This window comes from Gossypium raimondii, chromosome 6, assembly GCF_025698545.1.
Source record: "Gossypium raimondii isolate GPD5lz chromosome 6, ASM2569854v1, whole genome shotgun sequence".
NCBI lineage: Eukaryota > Viridiplantae > Streptophyta > Magnoliopsida > Malvales > Malvaceae > Gossypium > Gossypium raimondii.
The window spans coordinates 31,569,696-31,583,120 of NC_068570.1; the positions used below are offsets into that span (position 1 = coordinate 31,569,696).

General features: G+C 35.8%; 1 protein-coding gene and 1 long non-coding RNA gene across 6 annotated transcripts; one reads left to right on the top strand and one right to left on the bottom strand.

Annotated features, from left to right (window-relative positions):
* Positions 1-814: 814 nt before the first annotated feature.
* Positions 815-4,899, bottom strand: LOC105774118 (pentatricopeptide repeat-containing protein At1g80880, mitochondrial). The gene is made up of 2 exons (XM_012596475.2): positions 4,184-4,899; positions 815-2,755 (listed from the first exon to the last, which is right to left on the bottom strand). The coding sequence occupies exons 1-2, from the start codon at positions 4,786-4,788 to the stop codon at positions 1,699-1,701; spliced, it is 1,662 nt and encodes a 553-aa protein (XP_012451929.1). The 5' UTR covers positions 4,789-4,899; the 3' UTR covers positions 815-1,698.
* Positions 4,900-5,165: 266 nt separating this feature from the next.
* LOC128041822 (uncharacterized) lies at positions 5,166-10,730 on the top strand. 5 transcript variants are annotated; one of them, XR_008196692.1, is made up of 6 exons: positions 5,166-5,324; positions 5,560-5,773; positions 5,891-5,953; positions 6,036-6,397; positions 6,523-6,613; positions 10,384-10,730. It is a non-coding gene; the product is annotated as an uncharacterized LOC128041822 (long non-coding RNA). The 5 variants fall into 5 exon arrangements; XR_008196694.1 differs by having other exon boundaries at positions 5,176-5,773; positions 5,872-5,953; XR_008196695.1 differs by having other exon boundaries at positions 5,176-5,773; positions 6,523-6,623.
* The last annotated feature ends 2,695 nt before the right edge of the window (positions 10,731-13,425 follow it).

A 13,425-nucleotide genomic window follows, 5' to 3' on the forward strand; every position in this document is an offset into this window, starting at 1 on the left:
AAGTTAAAATAAAATATTCCTAAAAAATCTTAAATCTCAATTGATTATTATAGGATTTATCTACCTAAATAACTTTTAAAAAATATCCCAAAATTTATGGGGCTTCAACACATATTTCAACACCAACTCCATACCAATGTTTTCTAGATCGTTTAAGGTATATTTTCAACCTTTTTCAACCCAATTTTGCTTCTCATATATGAATCCATGAGTTATAATCGCCAAAAGTACTTTTTAGCAGTGCGATGAGGTGTACCGACATTTTAACGTTTCTATCATGATATTTTTTTCTTTTCAAAAACAAAATATATTTATTAAAGTATACTATTGAACATTATTAAAAATTATGTTTCTACTGATTTTCATATTTATTTTATTTATTTAATATTTAAAACTTTGAATATTAAATTTTTATAATTTTATAACATGTATTTGCTCGCATAAACTCTTTTTTATAGATATATTCACATGTATATATGACATATACCTTATTACATTTATTGAAAATAATATATAGAGATTTAAAAAATAAAATGATAAATATCAAAATTGGATTCACTTCTTAAATATTCATTATTTATTATTTTAACACATTAAATATACTATATTATTATTTAAGTGTGTGACTAAATTGATGTTACGAGTTAACTCGACACCAACTCAATTAAGAAAATTATTAAAATAACCTTATATATTTTAAATGAGCTTCACAATTTTTTTTTAATATAGTTGGGAAGTTAAAAAGAAATTATCCCCAAAAAAAAAGAAAAAAAGAAAGGAAAAAACAGGTTTCAGTTAGAAGCCGCAGGTATAATTATTGGAAACCTCAAGTCTCAAATTATATAATATGATTTACACGGTCTTGTTTATTTGAAGTTGAGCTTGCTCTCGTCCAAGAAAATAAAACATCCAATCCAGGGGAACCCAGGGATGCAATTCCTTTTTTTACATTTTTTCTAGGTGACTAAATATATAAAGAAATCCCAAGTGTCAATTACCATGTAATTCTGTTATGAAGTTTAGCTAGGTAATAAATGTACAAAACTGCATAGGAGGCCTATAAGGTCAGTGCTAAAAAGCATTCAGTTTTCCCAAGCATCAATTGTATAAGCCACACTGATTGAACAGGTAACCCCAAATATTCTACACCTTTGAGACTAAACCATCTCCATAAATATCTGAAACGCATCTTTCAAATGTCGGGAACATTCTATAATCAAGCGCTTTGAGCAACCTCATCACCTCGGTTTTAATAGTTTGTTTCTCAAGTCCAAAATGGTTATTATGTATTAAACCCAATTCTGTCCAAACAAACAAACAAACAAACAAACGATTCTTAAAGCAGACAGATCAACACAAATTATGTGAGTTCACCTGCTATGATGCTGTTTTTAGCCACCCGCCCTGGAACTCTTTTCTTTTAGGCTTCACCAAGATTTGGTTGAGGTCATGGTGGATAAAGATCTTCTTATATCATCCTTAGACCTTAAGCTGAACCACACATCTACCACTGTCAGTCCTCACTCTCTACATCTGAAATAGCCCCAGTATCCCTTTTACAGACTCCATCTATTTCAAAGAAGCAATCGGTATCCCCGAATGGTCAACCTTCAGATTTAAAACATATTAAGAGAATGGAAGGAATTTTCAGTTTCACACATTTAGACTTTCAAATAGTACCATTTCCTCATGTCTTCTTCATCTTTTATCAGCATTGACCTTTTTCTTCTGGCCTGATTTCTTGCCTTTCCTTTCATTTAATTGTTTACTTCTCTTAATCTCTATTTGACCTCTCTGTCTCATACTGCTACTATGTTGCTTTGGTTCCTCCAATAGCTTCTTAAGCTTGGGGTCGTCCAAAAATCCACAAGATCTCATCTCATCATAGTATTCCCTGGCTTTAACTAACCATCCAGATGTTGCTAATCCTTTCACTAATATTATGTAATGACGTGAATCAGGGAGTACCTCAAAAAGCTTCATTTCTGCCCAAATCTTCAACGCATGCTCAGGTTGCTCCACTTTGAGAAACTTCCCGAGAATAAAGAGGAAGGTATCACCAGTAGGACCTAAACTGCCAGCCTTCATACAGTCAAGAATTTCCAAAGTTCCTTCAATACCTACACTATGAAGAAATGCATGGTAGGTTTCCATGGTTGGGCTAAGATTCTCTTCTTTCATGATGGACAAAATATTTCTTGCCTCTTCTACCTTTTCTGATTCACAAAGAGGACGTATCATTGCATTGTAAGTGGCAGAATCTGGCGGCAACCCAGATTTTTTCATTTTCTTGAGGATGTTATAAGCTTCATTTAAGCAATTTTCGCAAGCCAGGACATACACCAGGGAATTGTACACCTCAATGCCTGGATCCCAGCCTCTTTTCTTCATTTCATCATAGAGCCGCAGTGAGTCAAAGAGATTTCCAACTTTTGAGAAACAAGAAATCATGTGAGTATAAGAGGTAGCATTTGGTATAATGCAGTATTCTGACATTTCTCTCCAAACTCTCTTTGCTTCAATTACATCAACCAAAACATTACACCAACCATTGAGAATAATGTTGAAGCCATCAGCATCCAGTGGGAAGAGCTTCTTATTTACAAGCATTATCTCTTCAGCCTCTTCAATGTTGCCATATCTACATAGAGCCTTTAGGAGGGTACTGAACCCTTCTTCGTCCGGACTCATTCTGAACTTCTCCATAGTATGAAAAGTTTGAATAGCCATGCATGGATCACTTGCAGCTGCATATCTAATTGACGCCAAATGAAATGAAAAAGGAACAAACAGTATATAAGAACAAAATGTTAACAAATTATATGCCTTGCATGAATGTTTGTGAAATGATATAATGGAGAGTAAAATGTTAACTCCAGTGGAAACCCTAGGAAGCCTTGTTTCTTGCTTTGGAGATCTAACTTACAACAGTTTTAAAATAATGCAAATGCACACTGAAAAGTGTGAGAGAAAAAAGAAGCAAGGATCTCAGTCCACCAAGATAGGACATCAATACAGGAGAATTCACTAGACAAACTGCAGAGGACTTAAGTGGTCAAAAATCAGAACTTGAAAGGAGAAAAATAAACAAATTATGAAGTTTTGAAACTATAACAGAAACAATCAATTGGAACACTGTTATCTGTGCAACTTATTACTAAATTAACTGAAATGAATACAAAGGGGAACATGACCAAAAAGCAAAGAAACGGGGGTGGAAGGAGGGAATGAATGCAACAAAATAGATCCAGTGTTGTCAAGGCATGTGTTAGTCACAGCGCTGTTCCATACCTACACAACAAAAGTGCCTGTCCTTTTCAGGCAAGGCATATTTGATCATATGCATGTCTGGTGCACCTAGTTGTGCTTTTCTTTAAGGCAATAGGCAAAAAAAAAAAAATGAAGAAGAAGCTGGTCTGATGGAATTTCACTTGCATTTCTTTTATTTTCATCTTTGACCCTTAAACTCTTAGGTCTAATAGTAAAAACTGGACAATATTAAATTCTCTAGTTCTCTAGTGATTTCAACAATAAACTTAAGACTACGTGGTAAGGTGCACACTGGCTAAAATAAAGGAAAAAGGAATTTTAAATATAAATATGCATAGTATTCAGTCAAACAAGTGTTTTTTTGCTGTGCCTTCTGTCTCGGAAGCAACATAAGGTTTCTAGTGCCTTGAGTGCACCTTGCGCCCTTAATGACTCTGGATAGATCACAAGGAATTTAGTACCAACAACAAGCTTATAATTATAGATTTATTGACCTGAAAAGCGCACATTTTTTAGAAAGCGTTGCAACATAGAGTTACCGAGATATTTATAATACACAAGCACAATCACTATGCTTATTAGCAACGTTATAACTAAGTTCGCAACTTAATTCACATTGATGAAGATCCTAAATGTGCGAATGAGGCCTTGCCTAAGCAGTAAGATGGAGGCTTGGGACCTTTCAGTCTCAAGTAAGTTCAACCTTAGATGGTTATTCTTGACTTAATACAGGGCTTTGTCATTGTTTTGCTCTTTCACCTTGATGTAGTATTTGTGTCATACATGTAATATCGTAAAGAAAAATCTTGTGTATCCAAAGAACAGAGGAATATTTACAACCACTTGCATGCTAAACAAACATAGCCACAAAACCAAGTCTAGACAATGAAAGGAAAAGCAAGCTGAGGCTCACCTATCAATCATAACAAACATTGCCCGTCTTGTATCCATAGAAGAACGATATAAGTCGCGAATCAAACACCAGGCCATGTTAAACTTCCTATGATTTCCCAACACCCATATCATCAACTCATATGTTTTTTCACTGCTACTTCCCCATTTTTCACCCCACTTAAAAGCCAAAAACGCCAGTCTCCACTCTTCTCTCAATGTCCAAATCACTGAACACACCAAGCCTAGAGTTGCCTTGATCCCAGACTCGTCAAGGGAAGCCATGGCCTCAGTTTCAGAGCTACAATGGGCAACCCGTTTGAGCAAATGAAGAAGAGCTGGTTCCTGCGGACCAGGATCATGGTTTAGTGGTGGAGTGATCTCGAATGGGTAGTTTAGAGTTTGGCTTGAAAGGGATTGGAGCGTGGAGAAATTAGAGGTCACTACTGGTGTTTGAGAGGATATGAAGAATGTTTGATGAAATGCCAAAGAGAACAAATAAAGTTGGTGAACTGAGGGAGAAGGAAAAGGTGAGGGAACAGTGGCAGGATGCTGAAGGAAAAATGGGGATAGGATCTGAGAGTGAATTCTCTGGAGCCTTCTTGCTAGAGAAAAGAGGGCCATCATCTATATACCGAGTGAAGCAACTAGCAAAGCGAGTACCTTTTCGGTTCTGAAAATTTGTAGCTATGATTATTATTATTTATTATTTTTGATCGACTGTAGCTATGACCATTTATAAAAGACTTTTTATTATTATTAAATTGACTGATTTATATAAATAAATCGTGAACAAATGAGAATGGCCTAAGGCCTTACATAAGAAAGTCTGGAAACAAAGAAGCAAATTGGGCCTAATAAATAAACAAAATAAAGTAAAATAAAACTTGTGCTTATCCAGAAACAAATTGGGCCTAATAAATAAACAAAACAAAATAAAATAAAACTCGTGCTTATCCAAACCCAGTCAAATCAATATAATTGGACATCACTTTGTCATTTCCGTTCAGAGCCACCCACCAGCTTTAATGATAGCAGGTTCCAATGCTTCTTTTACTCTACTATCCTTTATTGCATAAGAACCTTTCATTTCTTCAATCAAGAGGTTTCAATCCGCGCCTCTCCATCACTCGACTGACTGTCTCTGGGACTCCCTTCTCCAGGTAAAAACTTTCGCTTCTCTTAAGAGCCTCCGTTGCAATAGTGTGAGCATAGATGTTTTTTTGCTTTTGGAATAAAAGAAAACTTAATCTCCTGGTAACAATTTTTCCGGTTCCGAATATCTCTGATTATTGCTCCAATGACCGATCTATCTGTAATGGAACTTTTACACTTTTTGATAACTGTTTTTGCATCACCCATTATCTCCATTTTGTTGATTCCCAAATTAATACCTAGAGTGATTGCTTGTAATCCTGCATGAGCCTCCGCTGTGAATGAATCTTCGATGTTGGAGTGGAGAACTGCTAAAGACGCAAGGATTTCCCCTTCCCCACTCCAAACTATTAACCCCGATGCCGATCTAAACGTCTGACTATCAAACGCTGCATCAAAATGAACTGTTGCCCATCCCCTTTTGAAAACCTGTTGATAACAGTCAGAAGTATGGAAGGTAGGTTTATCTTTTTTTGCTACTTCGAGTTCTGTTAAATAGTTTCTAATTTTCCTTGCTATTTCTGATCCTGGCATTTGCTTTTTTTCATAAATGAGTTGATTTCTACTGAACCAGATATACCATAGTCCACAGCAGAATAGTCGCAACTGCTCCTCGTTTCCTTGACCAAAGATTCCGGTGAGCCATCTCCATAAATCCTCATTATTGTAGTTCAGTATCCACGAAAGATTAAGATGATACCAGACCTCAATCACTGCAGGGCACTGTTGGAAAATATGGCGACTGCTTTCTTCTTCACACTCACATCTGGGACATTTAGTATTCACCAAAACCCGCTTTATTTTGAGATTGAGAAAAGAGGGGATATAGTTCCATGAAATCCTCCATATAGTCATTTTGATTTTCGATGGAATTTGTAATGTCCATAGTTTCCTGTAAAAGCTTATAGTTTCGGTATGTAAAAATAACTCATTAGGATCCAAAGTCAACTCATGTAATAGTTTATAGGCGCTCCTAACTGAAAATTCTCCGGTCGACTCCCCTTTCCAAACTTGAAGATCTTCATGTTCTGTCTCCGCCAATGGGATCCTCAATATTTTCTCCGCTACAACTAGTTTGAAGGTATCCTTTATTAGCTCTGTTTTCCACTTTCTGTTACTTAGTTCAATCAACTCTGAGACAAATTCAAAATTACTATTCACTTCTTGATTCGGTATTCTAACCATTTCTTTTCCTGGTAACCACAGATCATCACAGATGGAAATCCTATCACCTCGACCCACTCTCCAGCATAGACCTTTTTCAAGCAGACCTTTCGCAGACTAAACACTTTTCCAGGTAAGTGAAGGTAAATTTCCTAGCCGAGCTTTCAAGAAATCTGAATTGGGATAATACTTTGATTTCAAAACACGAGCTAATAATGAATCTGGGTAATTAACAAGACGCTAACCCTGTTTCGCTAATAAAGCAATATTAAACTTCGTAAAATTTCGGAAACCAAGACCACTATTTTCTTTCAATAAGCAAAGATTCTCCCAGGTACACCAATGGATACTCTTTTTATTCCATTTCTTACGCCACCAGAAATTAGCAACAATTCTTTCTAGATCCGTACATAGGGTCTTAGGGAGTAGAAAACACGACATTGAATACGTTGGGATAGCTTGTAAGATCGCTTTAATAAAAACTTCCTTACCTCATTGGGATAGAAACTTTGTACTCCAATTATCAATCCTTTGTTTGAGTCTGTCTTTCAAACTTTGAAAAGATATTTTCTTCCTTTTTCCCACCATACTAGGAAGCCCTAGGTATCTCTCTATATCATTCGCTCTTCTAACTCCTAGGATCATTGAGACATTACCCCTTATATGCTCTTCTGTGTTTGTACTGAAGAAAACAGCCGATTTTTCATAATTCACACATTGCCCTGAGCTCAACTCATATTCCTTTAGAATCTGTTTTAAAGCATGTGCCCCCCTTTCTGAAGCTTCTGCAAATAAAATACAATCATCGGCAAAGAGTAAATGTGAGATAGCTGGTCCTCTTTGACTTGCTTTAACTCCTCTAAGGATACTTTCTTCTTTTGCAAGTCGTATTAAACTCGATAGACCTTCTGCACAGAACAGAAATAGGAACGGACTGAGAGGGTCACCTTGTCTGATTCCTCTAGATGGAATTATCGTTTGCCCTCTGTTGCCATTGATAATCACCTCATATGAGACCGTCGAGACACATTTCAAAATTGAATCAACCCATCCTAGATCAAAACCCAACTTTTTCATTACCCCTTCCACAAAGCCTCATTCGACTCTATCGTATGCTCTACTCATATCAAGTTTGACAGCCATAAATCCTTTTTTCCCCACCCTCTTGAGTTTTAGAGTATGTAAGATTTCATACGCAAGTAAGACATTATCCGAAATCAGCCTTCCTGGGACAAAAGCGCTTTGAGCTAAATCAATACATTTATGCATTACTCCTCTGAGTCGTCTAGCAATAACTTTCGCTATCAGCTTGTAAATCACATTGCATAAACTAATTGGTCGAAACTGAGTAATCTTTGAGGGATTCAGGACTTTTGGAATAAGCACAATGTTTGTTTTATTGATTGAATGTAAATCCATACCTTCGTTTAACCTCTGAGGACAAAAATTGGTTACATCCTCTCCAACAATTGGCCAACACTTTTGATAAAATAGGGTTGGAAAATCGTCCTCTCCTGGAGCTTTTGTAGGTCCCATTCCTGAAAGCGCTTCCAGTATCTCTTCCTTTGTGTATCTTGCCTTTAAAGTCTTATTGTCTTCCTCTGTGATACTGCCTTCAATACCTGTTAGGATTCTATCGCAATGATTTTATCCTCCTGTATTAAACAATTTTTGAAAATACAATCTAGCGATTTCCTCCTTTTCCTTCCACTCATCTGTTTCTCTTCCGTCTTCTAACTGTAATTTATTTATCTGATTAAGTTTTCTTCTTTGTGATGCTTGCTTGTGGAAGAAAGCTGTATTTCTGTCCCCTAGCTTTAGCCAATTAATTCGGGCCCTCTGTTCCCAGTAACTCTCGTCTTTTTCAATCTCAAAGTTCAGATGGATTTTTGTATCAATAATCTCTGCCAGATTCTCATCACTTCTGTCTTCTTCAAGTAATGCTATCAGTTTTGAAGTCAAACCCTCTATTTTCATTTTCCTATTCTGTTGGATTTTAACTCCCCACTTCTCCAACCCTTTTTTGAGGATCTCCAGCTTGTTTATAAGATCTCCTGTAAAATTTTCCCAAATTCTTTTAGTTTCACTAAAGAATGTTTCTTCTAGTACCCACCACGCTTCAAACTTGAAGTTCCTTTTTGCCCTCTCTCCATTCTTGTAAGCCGTATCTAAAAGAATTGGACAATGGTCCGAGAATGAATGTGGAAGATGTCGTACCAGATTGTTTGGGAATAAGTCGCTCCATTGCTCCGTTGCAACACCTCTGTCAAGTCTCTCCTGAATATTTGTTTCAATTAAGTTCCCTCTCTCCCATATGAACCATCTGCTAGAATATCCCAAATCAACTAGATTACAATATTCTAAAACTTGTCTAAATGCCTCCATTCTTCTTTCCTCCCTAGGTAATCCACCTTTCTTTTCGAAACCATATAAGATTTCATTAAAATCCCAACAAACCAGCCAAGGGTATTCTCCCTGATTTCGTAATTGCCTCAACAGATTCCATGCTGCATCCTTGTCTTGTGAATAAGGGGATCCATAAAAACCTGTAAGTCTCCATATTTTCCCTTCCTCTCCTTCCTCAATAAACACATCAATATGTCGGTTTGAAAAGCTTTGTAGTTTAATGTTAACATTTTCTTGCCATGCCAAACTTAGCCCACCTTTTGATCCAATCGAGTCAACATCAATGCCAAACTGAAACCCACACCTTCTTCGAACTTTTTCCATTTTATTTTTGTTTAATTTTGTCTCCATTAAGAAGACCACTTGGGGATGATGTTGCTTCAGCGAATGCCGAAGTCGTCGAACTGTCCGAGGATTCCCCAACCCTCGGACATTCCAGTTTAAGATTTTCATTGCGACCGGTCGGCTTGCCTCTTAGCAGCCGCCGATAACAAATGGTTAGATTCAGCCCTTCTCCTATTCCTCCCTCCCGCCTCTATACTTTCTTCTATTTCCCCTCTAGTCCTCTTTTTCCCCTCCTCTCCTACAATCAGCTCATTCTCCAAATCATGCTCCATCTCCATGTTATTATTACCAATTAGCTTCCTTGAACTTCCTATCTCTGCGTAAAGCCCGTTACCTTCCAGATTATAACCTAGAATTGGATCTGGACTATTCTCAAATTTTCCTACTTTCCTCCAATCTCTATCACTCCTGAATTCATCTCTATTATTTTTGCCTACTGATCCTCCCTCCTCCCTTAACCAGGCACTGCGCATTGCTTGGGCTCTCCTTGACTATGCCCGCAAAGATAGATCCCATCCCATTTCTTCTATTTCAACCCCAACTTCTATTTTTGCTTTGCAAAAGGAATCGTTATGCCCTAACCGGCCACAGAAGAAGCAAAAAAGAGTTAATCTCTCATACTTAAATCTGACATAAGAACACATATTCTTAAACTTAATCTATTTTTTCCTTTTGAGAGGGCGACGGATATCAATGTGTACTCTAATCCACATATAATTCATATTTTCTTTCCCCAAACTAGAACTACCATACTCCTGGAAAGTTCCAATAAAATTTCCTAATTGCATGGCTAAACTTTCAGAGTAAAAACCAATGGGAACCTCATGAACTTGTACCCAAAAAGGTGATGAAATTAATGGAATTCTGAGTGGGTCCTCTCCCCATTGCAACTTATGCAGAATCAGCAGATGGTTATTAAATGTCCAAGGGGACCCTTTAATAACTCTCTCCATATCCATAATGTGAAAAAAATTAAAAATATACCTCTTTTCCCCCAGATCTCTAATTTGAACCCCCTTTATTGGATGCCATAAGTTAGCCATAGTACTTTTTTATTGCTGGGTAATGGATGATACTGGCTGTAAGGAAACACCCAACTAGACTTAAATCTTCTTCTTCACTTACCGATTCTATTTCTCCTTCCATTTGCAGGATTTCTTCCTCTTCGTCATCAAGGGATAGGGCTGCAAAGTCAGATTCCATGGTCGTTATACGTGAAGAATAGAAAGAGAAGATTATTCACAACACTGGAAAACTCAGCCGTCAAACCAAAAAACTATTGAAAAAAAAGAAAACCTAGACTTCCCAGAAGGGCAGACAGAGACGAGCTAGGGTAGCAGACTTTTATAAAAGACTTAATATAACAATCGTATTTAAGAGATAAAATTGCAACATTTTATCTGCTTAAATCAAGAATCTATTTTAAAAAATTAATCTCTTATTGGTTCAATTTTTTTGTACAAATATTATTATTTTTTAAAGAGAAGTCTTTACGTCAATGTTATAGGCTATTCATAAACATAAGATATTATTTGTTATTGCCTTTTGAATTTAAAGTGTCATAGAAACAATTTTAGATATCTACATGTAAAAGTACTATCAACTCTTGGCATTAGAAGGAATATTGCATTTTGCCTCCTATATTAAAAAATTGATAAATTAGCCCCTGTATGTTACAAAAATGTGTAAATTAGTCATTCCGTTAAATTTTCATCCATAGTTGTTGCTAAGTGATGATTTGACTTATTTTCAATTTTTTTATGTAAGTGACGTGGAATTAAACAATGAGTAGGATTCAGTAAAAGTATTATGGAGATCCAAATATTAAGAGTTGGGTTGCATTTTGCCCCTTCTACTCAAAAAATAGGTAAATTAATCCCTATTCGTTAGATCAAAGAGAAAAATGGTCATTTGTTAAAAAATGAGTTCAATATAAAATTAGTATCCAAATTTATCCACTTCTCCCAAATTGATACTTATGGTCTTTTTTGTCTCAGATTGGTACTCGAACTTTTTTACCGTCAATTAAAGCGGTACTTGAGCCTAACGTAGTTAAGTTTAGGACACGTGCTAGAATATAATTGTGATACGTGGTATAGATGACATCATGGTGATGTCATAATATTTTTTTAAAAAACCTTTTTCTTTTTTTGACTTTTTCCCCAATTTATGTCGTTCCTTTTTATTCTTTTTCTTTATTCTTCCTCCCTCAACCCTAAATTTTGTTTATTCTCTGTTTCTTTTTTCTGTTCAATTAAAACCCTTTTTAATATAATTTTGAAAAAAGGAGTCATTTTGGGTTTATAGAGGATGAGGATAGGTTTTGTTTCAAGCAAACATGAAATTTGTTTTAAAAAGGGTTAATTTGTTTCAAAAAAGATTTTGAGGGTTTGAATTGAATCGTTGAGTGGGGACTAAGTTTGGGCATGGGTGTTGTTACAAGGTGCTGTAATGAAATCTAATGGGGTAAATTTGGGGGGTTTTAGTTTTAGGGTTTGAGGATTTAATGGGGAGAGAAATGGGAGATGAAGATTGGGATTTTCTTTGTAATGGAAGCTAAGGGGGTGAATTTTAGGGTTTTGAATTAGGTGAAGAGAAGTAGACTTTGCAGTCGTCTAGATTCTAAAACTCAAACTTCGACTTTCCTGATATGAACCACTTAGATTAAGACACAAAACTGGAGTTCACTTCTTGCTTACAAATCATGTGCATATGTGTTTGCATTTGAGACTGTGAGAGTGAGGAACAGTAAAGGATGAGCTTAACCAAACCTTATATTATACCATTTCCAATGCTCAAAAAATGATATATTCAAATCACTTTTTCAGTTTCCTATTTCTTCTTATTGGTTGAGTAATTGTTTCGGTCTAGAGTCTCTTACTATAAATATCACAAATTGATCTGGTTTTCAAAGTTTTTATTTTCTACTGTGTAAGAAAATAATTTTTTAACTCAATTTTTTTTCCAACAGCCGTACCTCGAGAGCTCGAACCAAAGCTAAAATCTCTTTATCATAAGTTGAATAGTTGAGTTAGGCCCCATGAAGTTTCTCACTAAAATATGCTAAAGGTCTCTGTAACACCCCTAACTCGTATCCGTCACTGGAACAAGGTTATGGAGCATTACTGGACCTATCAGACAATTTACAATTAATATGGAAACCAACACATTTTCACATTCAAACCTATTTAAAACATGCCTTTAATAATTAAATACTCATCATATACCAAATGACCATTTGGTCATCTTAAACCATCACCAAAACCTTTATAAAAAAGACTCAAGCCTATACATGCCATATAACCAATATCACAAAGGTTATAAATACCAAACCATAGCTGGATAGTGTGATGAGATGCCCGACGACTTCCAACACGAGCAAGCCTCCGAAACTCTATAAACATAGGAAAGAAAACAAAGTAAGCTATAAAGCTTAGTAAGCTCGTATGGAAATAAACCCATGTTATTAAATAACCGCATTTAAAATAATTATTCAAAATATGATATAATTTATATGATTGTAACATTCTATTTCAAATTCATGCACATAGTTAATCCAGATTTTCATGAGTTTATTCATTCAAAACTCTTATAGTTTGAATACTTCTTATCAATTCATTCACATTTTCATATGCATAAGCAATTATATATATACTTTATTCAATTCAATATTCATCACCTTTTCTTCAGCCAAGTGAATTATCATCAAATAACGATATTTCGCACACTATATGCCTTATGTGTATTTAGTTAAAACAACTATAACTCATATCTCACATATCATCTATATAATTCACATAGATCATATTCCAATTCATTCTCAATCATATAATCTATAATAGTATAATACCCGTTGAACCTACTGAAACATCGAAGGATACTCGGGTGATACACATTATCTGCATTAATTGGTAATCCATCAATTCATTATCATTTCTGCTCTTTCGAGCCATGATCGATAAGCTCATTCTGAGCTGAAGAACGGTAAGCTCTATCAAGTTGAAACGGTAAGCTCATAAGAGCTGATATATCGGTAAGCTCATACGATCTGTGGTGTGTCCGTAACAAATGCAGGAGCTCGACCAAAATGGTAACCCTAGTGTCATGTCACTCGTATCCTACGATTTTTCTATAGTTCAAATAAGGCTCGGTATTACTTAATACATTTCAAATTAAGCAATTCAATATCGTTTA

Coding starts and splice junctions, on each gene's coding strand:
- LOC105774118 (XM_012596475.2), bottom strand. CDS start 4,788: ATGATGGCCCTCTTTTCTCTAGCAAGAAGGCTCCAGAGAATTCACTCT. Junction 2,756..4,183: donor ATGTTTGTTATGATTGATAG/GTGAGCCTCAGC, acceptor GGCGTCAATTAG/ATATGCAGCTGCAAGTGATC.